Source organism: Panthera leo, chromosome A1 (assembly GCF_018350215.1).
Source record: "Panthera leo isolate Ple1 chromosome A1, P.leo_Ple1_pat1.1, whole genome shotgun sequence".
Taxonomy (NCBI): Eukaryota; Metazoa; Chordata; class Mammalia; order Carnivora; family Felidae; genus Panthera; species Panthera leo.
In genome coordinates this window covers 233,312,075-233,323,813 of record NC_056679.1, presented here as the reverse complement: position 1 = coordinate 233,323,813, position 11,739 = coordinate 233,312,075, and the positions used below count along the sequence as shown (strand labels likewise).

The 11,739-nt window shown below is 49.1% G+C and overlaps 1 protein-coding gene across 8 annotated transcripts in view; it reads left to right on the top strand.

Annotated features, from left to right (window-relative positions):
• The first annotated feature begins 1,626 nt into the window (after positions 1-1,626).
• The window catches only part of ADCY2 (adenylate cyclase 2), a 412,867-nt gene continuing 402,754 nt past the window's right edge, over positions 1,627-11,739 (top strand). For all 8 annotated transcript variants that reach the window (XR_006206545.1, XM_042953381.1, XM_042953369.1 and 5 more), the window contains exon 1: positions 1,627-1,857. Coding sequence is in view for 7 of the 8 variants with exons in the window: in XM_042953381.1 (XP_042809315.1) it covers positions 1,627-1,857 (231 nt within the window). In the remaining variant the exon portion in view is untranslated. The remainder of the gene's footprint in view (positions 1,858-11,739) is intronic.

Sequence of the window (11,739 nt, the reverse complement as noted above, 5' to 3'; positions counted from 1 at the left end):
GGGGAAGGGGGACGGGACCATGCGGGCGGGCAGCGGGGCAGGGAGGGAAGGTTCCCGAGGGTAGGCGAAGCCAGGTGTGGTCTCCTGGAAGAGACTACGAGCGCTTAGGAATGAGCCCCTCTGCGCTGTTTGCTGGCGGCGTGACCGAGGAGGGTCGCCGTGCCTCGGAATCCTTAGGCTTTGGGAGGAGGTGGGATTTTCGGGTCTTTGCGCCGGACAACACTCGAATAGGAGGAAACCTCCAGAAGGGTAGAATCCTTCGGGGAGCCCCGGGGAGCTCCTCTATCCTTCGGGGCGAGGGCCAGAGGTCACGACTCCCAGGCGTGCGGGGAGGGTACACGGCTCCCGCCAGCGTCTGCCCCCACGTGGCTCCGGCGCGGTCTCTGGCGCCTCCCCAGGTGGCTGTCCCCGAGGAGGGGGCGATCCCGGAGCGGACCCCGCCCGCGCCAGCGCCCGGCAATCCGGGCGCGCCCTGGCTGCCATCCCCGCCAGGCACAAGGGGCTCGGGGGGCGGGGGGGCGGTGCAGGTCAGAGGGCGCCCCCTGAACCTCCGATAAGGAACCCTTTGGCCCAGTGGGCACCCCCCAAAGTGTGACAAGCCGACCGTGCAGGGCGCAAGTGAGGCTGCCCACCCAAGGACGTGGCGGGGTGCAGCACTCGGTCACACCCGCCTCGCTCCTCCATTGCGCATCTGGGGCAGTTCTCCGCTAAGGGGACTCCTCGCGCCCCAGGCCCTCTCCTCCCCCCCGCCCGGAAGTCCCCTGCCCTCCGCGAGAGGGGGAAGGAGCGTGGGCACCCCACCCTCGCCGCGCGGGGAGCAGGAGGGTGGGAACCCCCTACCCACTAAGGGGGGAAGGGAGAACCCCTCCTCGGCGCGCCCAGATGGTGAAATGGAGAAGTTCCAGCTGTCCTCGGGGTCGGGGGCACGAAAGGATGGGAGGTGTCCCCCGGCCTCGCGCTGAGCTCGTGCAGAAGAGCGCGGGAGCACCCCCGCCCGCAGCCCACTGGGAGGCCGGGGGGGGGGGGGGGGCCTCCCGCCGCGCCGCGAGCTCGTGGGGGGCGGGGGGAGGTTGGGCGCCCCCGCAGCCTCGGAGCGAGGTGGGACGCGTGTGTGGGGGCGGGCAGCGGGAACCCCGGGCCGCGCTCCGGTAGCGGGGCGGGGGTGGGCCCCGCCGAGGCCGGGCGTGGGCGGGCGGGAGGAGGGGACGTCCCGGCCGGCGCGCGGCCGGCGCCCCCCTCCCCTCCCCTCCCCCTCGGGCCGCCCCCAGCGCGTGGCTCGGCCGTCGGGGGGCGGCGGCGGTGGGCGGAGGCCGGGCCGCGCGCCGCGCGGTTGGTGGGGGGGGGGGGGGGGGGGAGGGAGAGGGGCGGGCCGAGGGCCCCGGTCGCACCCGCCCCCTCCCGCGCGGTGGCGGCAGCGGCGGCGCCGGGAGCTGCCCCTGAGGCCGCCGCCCGGCCCCCGCCCGCGCGTCAGCGCCCAGCCCGGGGCGCCGAGCTCCGCCCGCGCCGGAGGCCCCTGCGCGCAGCTCGGAGCGCGGCAGCCGGGCCGGCCGAGGCGGCGCGGGGGTGGGACGCGGGCGGCGCAGCCCCGGCCGGGCGCGCTCGGCGGGCGCCCCGCGAGCCGGCCCGATGTGGCGGGAGGCGATGCGGCGCCGCCGCTACCTGCGGGACCGCGCCGAGGCGGCGGCTGCGGCGGCGGCGGCGGCGGCGGGCGGCGGCGACGGGCTGCAGCGGTCCCGGGACTGGCTGTACGAGTCCTACTACTGCATGAGCCAGCAGCACCCGCTCATCGTCTTCCTGCTGCTCATCGTCATGGGCGCCTGCCTCGCCCTGCTCGCCGTCTTCTTCGCGCTCCGGCTGGTGAGTGGCCTCCCCGCGCGACCTGCCCCGGCGCCGTCCCGGTCACGGAGCCCGGAGGCGGACCCGGCCCGGACGAGCCTCGCGTCCCGCCCGGGGGCTGGCCCCTCGGCCCGCGGCTCCCGGCCAGGCTCGCGGTTGGGGGGGGGGGGGGTGCCGCGGGCGAGAGAAAAGTTTCCGTGGCAGGTGGGGCCCCAGATAAAGTTGCCGGGGTGCTCCCCGGGGTGGACGGGCAGGGCGTGTGCTCCCCCCGGGTCCCGCGCACCCGCTGGCCCGGCCCGCTGCGCTTTCAGCCGGCGCCGCGGCCGCAACATCTGCCCGAGACGCGACCCCTCCGGCCGCTGCCCGAGGCCGTGCACGGGCCCCCGGAGCCGGCGTTTTAGTTGGGAGTGCACGTTGACTCTCCCAAACCTGCCCTGGGAAAGGGGTTAATGGCGAGGGAAATGGGGGGGAAAAAAGCATAGGATTATGCATCTCTGCCCTTGTATCTATTTAGTCCCATAGACAGAACGAGATGGGGTGTTGACCTGTTGTGAGTCTTCACGCTTTGAGTCTGTAAGTAGCAAGCACCCACGGACCGTTGATTTCCTGTTTCTAGGGAGGTTTTTCATCGTGTCGACTCTTTCGTGCAGGTTTTGAAAGTGGGTTTCATCACCAGGAGCATCGGTGCAACTCAACAGCTGATGTCAGTTTTGCCAATTTATGTTTTTCAGGCAGGAATCCTTGGCTCGCTCCCTGGAGCGGTGAGGGAAAATCTGTAGATGGCGGTAAACTTCCTGTTACCGATCATTCTGGTTGTGTGGTTCAAACTTTTGCACTGCCTGTGATTCTGTATGTGTGTGCAGACTGCCAGGCATCGATTATCCAGTGGGGTATTTTGGGTCAGCGGTTGATCTGGAGATGTCTCTACTGAATGACTTTTGTGTGTGTGTGTGTGTGTGTGTGTGTGTGTGTGTGTGTGTGTAGCTTAGAATAGAAGTATGCACGTGCATTCTGGTCCGCGAGCAAAGAAATAAATGGACGTTTGCCTGTATTTCACCAACTGTGTAAAATAGCTGTCCTTCCTACTTGCCAATTGGTTTCTGATATCCTGAGCCAGATGGCACTCAGTTATTATGCATGGGAAAAACTTGTTATCATCATAGGGTTCTTTTAAAAGTAAAGTTTTCTTTCTCCCCACGTTTCTCGAGAAGTGCTGTCTCCTGATGGAATTCGGTAAGAGTCCAAAATAGAATGTAGGGGATCTGGATCTTCTGTCATAAAATCCGAAGCGGAGAGCGCCTTTTGGTTCTGTTTTCTGGGTGTGACTTCAGCGCTGTCCTCATACCCACGGCAGCAGCCCCGGATGCCCCCTGGAATGGGCATGGCATCTCTGTGTCTCTTCACCACTTTCAGGACTGGCACCAGGCTCTCTAAAAGCATCTTTTGTTCATTCCTGCACTTGCAGGGAAGAAAGCACGTCAGCTTTCCTCTGGAAATCTCTTCTGCTAGGACGTCGCTGCTTGTGATTCTGTTGAATCTGTAATTCAAACCCTTCTGGCTCGTTCTCTTCTAAATGGAAAAGGAGGAGCAGGTGATGGCCTATTTATAGCACCATTAATATAGTTAAAGACAAGTGTGAAGTTCATGTCTCCCCTACACACACAGCACTTTGTTTTCTAAGATACAGGTCTCGAATTTCTTAAACCCCACTGGTACAGATGTTCTTGCCTGGGCTTTTCTGAGGTTCAGCATCGTCCAGCTGTGACACCCTTCTCTGAGTTGTTTTTGAGCTCTCCGTTAGTCTCTCTTTATACACCTCCTTTGTGTTCCATATCACATGGGGCGAGTGGTATCCTTTTCACAGTTTATCCAGGCGTCTTTACCTTTCCTTGGGAAATCCACCATTTCCACACTTTCCTGGCGTTCAGCTAAAGCGTTTAAAGCACAGAGTAAGCACTTCCCGGGCCGTGGCTGTGGCCTAAGATGATGCCCAGAGGCAGCGAAATGGACTGTTCCTTGCTGTACCTGGTCTGTGGACTGACTACTGTATGAATCTTTCAAGGTGAAGAGCTCTGCAGAAACGTTCCAGAATCAGGGAGTATGAATGGTTTTGGTGGAGAGGCTCCCTTCAGGTGGGGACTGGGGCTGCAGGGCCCAGCGGGAGGTGGGAACCCCCGCAAGCCATAGGCAGTATCCTTCCATACTAGACGTTAGGGACGACTGGGTCAGTTCTGAGCTCCAGACGGCTCGTTTCTCTTTTGCTTTTAGTAATATCATAAACAGCAGTTCCGCTTTCCGGAGAATGTTCTCTGTTCACACAAAGATGGAGCATTGAAAGACAGGCCGGTGTTCACGCAGAGCTGTGTTCACACCGAGTGGGGTGAGTTCGTTTCTCAGACTGACCAGAGCTTGGCTGCTGAGCGATCTACCTCTGGGGGATGGAAATAGCCGCCTGGGGCCAGCCCAGGTTTCCACCTTCGAGCGCTTTACAAGAATAGCTGGGCTCTGATGTAATTCAGGAGCTCGGCACATCTATTTTTGCTGCCTGAAATCTTGGACAGATTTCTTCTTTCCCATGAATCTGCCTGATTTTGGTTTCTATTAGACTTTCATCAGTTCTTGTAGTAGAAAAAGTCTGGCAGTCTTCTTCATGCACATCCAGTAGCCTCCTAGAACATTTGGATCACAAAATGATCTTAGCATCATCCAAGTACGTAGTGATGTTTTGCTATATGGACTTGCCTTTGTACGAAGTGATTTGACATGATTCACAAATCAGTTTCACTTAATTTCAACTTATGATCAATCAGTCCATGAAACTGCATGAAGTTAAAGTAGTTCTTGAAGTATTTTTAAACTTTTATTTTTAATGTTTATTCATTTTTGAGAGAGAGAGGGAGGGAGGGAGACACAGAATCGGAAGCGGGCTCCAGGCTCCAAGCTGTCAGCACAGAGCCCGATGCGGGGCTTGAACCCAGGAACCATGAGATCGTGACCTGAGCTGAAGTCAGACGCCCAAATGACGGAGCCATCCAGCTGCCCTGAATTTTTATTACATTGTAAAAATAAATTCTGAATTGAAACTTTGCCATCTTGCTTAGTTATTTTCTACATAGGAAGCCATTAAATAGGTTTTATCCCATATTCGCTAGGAATTCTCTAGACATAGAATAAATAGGACGCCTGATAGCATGTCTTGAATTTTAATAATTTGTTTAATAATTTGAAAGATATTTTCTGTTGCTTTTCAAGGGTGTTGTACTGAGAGCACAGGGCATGATGGGCGAAGTAAACTTGACACCTGGCATCGGAAAATAATGGAACTCATGAGATCAGACTTTAAGTTCTGAGTCTTATGATGTCACTTCATTTTCCAGGACTGGCTCTCATTACTACATGCGTGGAACCGACTATCAGAATTAAATCCTCTCTGACTTACCACGTCCAAAATCAGCAAGCTTTTTTTTTTTTTTCGAAATTGGCCTGTCGTTGTTAGCAAAGTTGACATAATTTTTTTAGTTTGTCAAAATACCAGCTGGCTGCAACCAGATTTGTTTTAGCTAAAATTCATGATGAGAAATAGTTAATATTTCAACTGGAATGGAAAACTTTTATTCCCATACATTTTAAATAGATATTGCAACAAAATAGATTTTTTTATTTTGCTATGAGATGGAAACCCATGCAGGTATACATGCTTTTATTAAATATGTAATATGCATGATTTCGACTGAGAATATGATCTTCTTCCTTTTTCGTGATTTGGTGAGCTAAATCTTTCAAACAATAACCGTAAGTACTTGCCATTCCAAATCAGTTTTCCAGGGAAAATTGGGTATTTTTTCTAAGGACAGATATATCAGTGTTTTGTTTTTTTTTTTCTTTATTTATACAACGGAGAAACACACACAGAAACCCAGTCATTGTACAGGAAGATTGGCTTTATTATTCCAGATGGTATTTCAGCGCCCCCAGTGGGTGGTAGGATGTCAGTGGGGACACACTCAATCCTTCACCCTTGTCTTGGGGGTGAAGGCTGGAGAAGGCAGATAAATATGTCTGGCCTCTTCTTTCAGGAACAGGAAAAGTATGTACTTCCTCTGGTCCCATAATTCTGGGGGTGCATGGGACTAGAGCTTGTTCTTGGGAATCAGAGTAGAGGTATCTCAAGATATACCTTCCCGTGAATTTCTTTGCATTCAGGAAACTCTTTCTTGGCAGGTGTTTGTAATGGCAACCAGCCTTTCACGAAGTCATTCCCGTTATAACTTAACTGTGGCATCAACAAAAGATGAGGAAAAACCATAATTTTCTGCAGGAAAGGTGGTTGCAATTTAGAAGGCTGACAAGGAAGGATTTGGAAGCATCCTTGGGATCTTAAAAGTGCACGATTCAATATATGCACAGGACCTAGTCTTCTCCTTTTGAAAAAGGGCAGAGAAAGTAAAGTGATGGTTAAGAGCATCTTTCTGCGCGGGCCTTTTGGCTTCGTGCCTTTCCATCTCTATGACCTTCGGCAAATTATTTAACCTCTCTGTGCCTCCGTTTTCTTGTTTGTAAAATAGAACGGTACCTGCCTTCTAAGGCGATGGTCCAAATTAGTGCTTGTGAAGCAGTCAGAGTAATGCCTGGCCCAGAACATGCCCCCCAGGAAGTACTGTCAGGAGAGTCTTCTGTCGTTGCATTTCTATTGTTGCTATGGAAGAACGTGTCACATGGCATTAAAGCTGGAAGGCACTCTTGGAGAATGAGGACAGAGACCCAAAGCAGTGCGCTCGTTTCTTTCAGGTCCCACAGGGGCAGGGCGGGGGCCAGATACAGGGCATTCGACTCTTCCTGGGGGAGCTTTCCTGGAGGCCACTGCAGATCGGAGATTCCCGGCTCCGGTCCGGGCACAATCGCGGGTTTCCTGTTGAAATTTCCTACTGATGTCAATGTCCTCAGCCCTCATTTTCTGGAATGGAGTTACACGTCAATTCTTTTCTCTTTTGATGTTAAAACACATCTTGGTAGAGCTGCTTCCTGACTTTGAGCTCGTTGAGGTGGGCATCATTTATTTTCATTATGCCCAGTATTCCCAGTGTCTTCCCCATTAAGCCGAGGACCCATTTGTGGCTGTGCTTTTGTTGTCTGAGAAATCTCTGGCATAAAGACCGTGGCATGTAGAATCATTCCTGTTGAACTATTTGCGAAGTTTCCTCTTACCGATATTTTTAAATCATTCTATTTAAAAGGTAATAACACTGTGAGAGCTGATATATTACTCTGTTACAGGTGTTTTATGGTGGTATTAATCACTTTGATATGTTGATCAGTAATTGCTAGTGGTAGTCTAAACTGGGTGTCTGTGAATAATCCGCTCACACAGCAGTCCTTTCTATAACTTGATATTGGCTTCGGCACAATTTACTGGACCTCACTCATTCTCCTTCCACCTGCAAAGCTCCTGAACTGTGTGAAAGCATTTTCACTACCACATTACTGTCATCTGATGTTCAGCATAGTGTTGAGAGCTTGTCTCGTCTCCTCGACAAATCGGGATGAAACGGAGCTCCGCTTGGGACATTTCACACAGCCCTGGCCCTGGCCCAGGCGTGTAATTAACACGTGTGTAATTGATGGCGTAGGTCTGCTTTCCGTAGAAGCTGGCCTTTCCATCAGGAGCCTACTGGTTAACACGACAAAACTTTGCTGATAGCCCTGGATCGGGGTCTGTTTTGCCACTTGGTGTGTGCCCCTGAGAAATTAATTTACCTGCCGTTGCCTCAGCTACTGTTTCATCTGTGAAATAACACAAATAGCACAACCAGGCTCGGGGAGCTCTGTTGGGAATGAAGAAGGCTAGATCATATGAACATTTAGCACAGCGCCAGGCACATATTGCACCCAAGCCCCACAATGACCTCACTGTTACTCGTATATTTGTGCCACAGAGGGTTTTCCTTGTCAAGGCATCCTGTAGGTGACATGTATTCCCGGCTGGAAACTAAATGGATAATAGGATTTTTAAGTCTGGGCATGAAAAAGCAGGGGATATGTTTCTCTTTATGTGATACATCTTGTGCATAAACTTTGAGTTATTTAAAAAAAGATAGTTGGTGATCCAAAGATAGTTTAGTGAAAAGTCACATTTTGACATAAGTGTTTCATTTTCCAGCCCTAAAATTCATGCCCAATGGACACTCCTGTGGCTTTTCCTATTTCTCGGTTTTGTTAGCTTTGGATAATGGTATATAAAGTAAGATATTTATGATGTGATTTCTTGGTATCATATCAGGAAATTGACAGACCCCTGGAAATTCTGGCTGCAACCACCAGGTGTGTTTGGGAGGAGAGAAAAGGATGGTTGGGTTAGCTCACGTGTGCGTCCATTTGACCAAGTTGAGGTGTGGCTGATGTTGCTTTGATGCTCGCTTTGTATAAGGATACAATAAAAAAAAAATCACAAGGAGAAAACTTCATGGGTCCAGCCGTTCCTGGTAATGTTATAAATAATGTTTTTGTTCCTTCTTTTTACCTGGGCTTACACTTCTGACCCAGAAGCCACATAGTTGAGAGAGTGATGGAAACGGTAATGGGAACCTTTACCTGAAAAACCATCGTGAGTAACTTTGCCAACTACCTTTCTGACTTTGCTCCAGTTTCCAGAACAATGGTGCCAAGAAAGAGTAGGAATAGAGACCTGGGTCTAGGCTGTTAGGGATACCTAAGGCCAGTTATATCTTAGAGTCCAACCAAATCTCTTAAAAAAAAAACTTGGTGCTTGAAATGGAAATTTTCAATTAACACAATTAAAATATATTGGATGAATAATTTATTGTATTTGAAACATACAGACATAAGGTATGATAGCTTCTTTTTATTTATTTTTATGTTTAAAAAATTTTTTTAACGTTTTATTTATTTTTGAGACAGAGAGAGGCAGAGCATGAACGGGGGAGGGGCAGAGAGAGAGGGAGACACAGAATCGGAAGCAGGCTCCAGGCTCTGGGCCATCAGCCCAGAGCCCGACACAGGGCTCGAACTCACCGACTGCGAGATCATGACGTGAGCTGAAGTCGGACGCCCAACCGACTGAGCCACCCAGGCGCCCCTATTTTTATGTTTTTTAAATGTTTGTTTATTTTTGAGAGAGTGACAGCATGAGTGGGGGAGGGGCAGAGAGCGAGGGAGACACAGAGTCTGAAGCAGGCTCCAGGCTCCGAGCTGTCAGCACAGAGCCCGACGTGGGACTTGAATCCATAAACCACGAGATCATGACCTGAGCCAAAGTCAGACATTTACCCAACTGAGCCACCCAAGTGCCCCAATAGCTCCTTTTTAGAACACTGAAATTACTGAGATTTCCCAAGATGGTTATTGCGGGTGAGAATCCTATGAACAAATCAAGTCTCTGTGGCCAGCCACTTAGAGGAGGTTCCTGGTGGAGAATATGGGGGACCAGTACTTTGGAATGGGGGCCTTGATTGCAAGGTCTTAGAAGTAGAACTTCTACCTGTTTCATTAATGTCCTTTACTGTCCCTCAGACATGATGGTGTTGGGACATTACAGCTAGAACGAGCCAGATCTCAAAGGTGCTGGCTCTCATTTCTACGTTCTTATCCCCGAGGCTGACGTGTGTGTGTGTGTGTGTGTGTGTGTGTGTGTGTGTGTGTGTGTTTAATGTATTCTTGAGAGACAGAGACAGAGCATGACCGGGGGAGGGGCAGAGTGAGAAAGGGACACAGAATTGGAAGCAGGCTCCAGGCTCTGAGCTGTCAGCACAGAGCCCGATGTAGGGCTCGAACCCACAAGCTGTGAGATCAGACCTGAGCTGAAGTTGGACACTAACCAACTGAGCCACCCTGGTGTCCCTCGTTTTATTTTAGAGCAGAGGAAGAGAGAGAGACTCTTAAGCAGGCTCCACACGGAGCGGGAGCCCGATGTGGTGCCCTGTTGCATGACCCTGGGATCATGACCTGAGCTGAAATCAAGAGTTGGATGCTCAACCACAGAACCACCCAGTCACCCCTATTTTTTTAAGCTGTAAAAAAATTAAGGGCAAAGTAGGTGAGCCTTCAAGCAACTAGTGATCTGTGGACATTATAAAGGAAACAACATTTTAGACTAGTTCGTTACTAGAACCAGTAATGATGTTAAAAATTCAGAGAATAAAGAGATCAGGTGAGTACAAATGAAAGACACAGTAGTTTCAGACCTATGGTGGATCAGATGTCTAATCCTTTCTCATCATTGGCTTGTAGTTAATTCAAGCATTTAACAGCCATGTTCTTCACAGTTGGTCTGTAGGTGCACGGAATGGGATTTATCATTTGACCAATTTGATCAATTTTTGATTTTTAAGCACAGTTCTCATTGATACCTATCTGACTTCCTTATTTACATTGAAGTAAACACTCATGAACCCAGTCGAAACCAGAATAGTCTGTATGGCACTCCTGTCCCAATCCCCTGCTGAGCCTCAAACGTAAACTTTATATTGAACTTTTTGTCATCGTTCTCTTGCTTTTCTTTTTATTCATTTTATCATGTATGTATGTGCATCTGTATATATTATTATAGGCATATGGTGTGAGGTAGTGATTGAGATCAGTTACATTTTTTTTCTTGTGGTGAATGAAATTTTCCTAATCACTTTTAGCTGTTTCTTTTCCCCACGTCTGTCTTTCCTACATCAAAATTCCATATGTGAGTGGTTTGTTATGAGTTCTCTATTCTGTTCCACTGGTTGAGTTTTGTTTTGTTTTGTTTTTAGCTTTGTATTCCTGCACGTACACACACCCGCTATAATTGGTAAAGCTTTGTAATAAGTATTTAGATTAAACAGGTAGTAGCATTCAGCTCCTTTAAAAGTTTCTTGACCTTTTTTTTCTTCTCTATAAACTTTATAGTCACCTTATGTCAACCTCATATGGTTGAGTATGAAAAAACTCAACTGAGATTTTGTTAGTGTCATCTTGAATCTCTTGATTCATTGATGAGATATTTTATGATATTAAGCTTTTCTATCCATGAACATTGGAGCATCTCTCCATTCATTTGTGTGCTTTGGTGAAGTGTCACAGTTTTATAGATGTTATTCTGTAACTTGCTGTCTTACTTTGTTAACTAATAACTGAACTGCAGATTCTTTCAGGTTTCCTACGTAGAGAATCCTATCACCTGAAATAATAAGAGTTCTATTTTTCTGTTTTCTAGTATGAAGGTCTTAAATTTCTGTTTCTTATGTTATTGTGCTGGCTAAGAATTCTAATATTATCTTGACAGAATTGGTGATTGTGAGTATTCTTGCCTTTTTCCTAATTTTAAAGAGAGCTCCTTCATAATTTATTTAGGAGGATATTGGTTTTGTAGATTTCCTTTGAGATTCCCTCTTGTTATGCTTTATGCAAAAAGCTTAAATGTGATTGGGTGTTGAATTTTACTAAGTTGAAGTGACTACGTATGCTTTTTAAGTTGTTTTTTAGTCTGTCAATGTAATGAATAATAATTATAGGTTTTCTAATATCAAACGATTTTCATATACCAGAGACGAACTCAATTTTCATGGTATCTCTTATCAAATGTTGGATGTCATGTGCTAAGAGTTTGATTAAGAGTTTTACAACATTTTTTTTTTTTTTGGTGAAGTGAATTTGAAATATTCTTTTATGAAACTTTGTTTGTTTGTTTGTTTGTTTGTTTAAAGTGGGCTCCACACCCAATGTGGGGCTTGAACTCATGACCCCAAGATCAAGAGTCACATGTTCTACCAATGGAGCCAGTCAGGCCCCCCCCACCCCCCCCTTTTTTTTAAGTTAAAGAGAGCATGCCTTCCTTTTCAGTTTTCTATAAGATTTTCAGGTTTTTGGAATGTTGGGATGAGTTGGATAGAATTTGTCTGGAAAACCACCCGGGCTTGT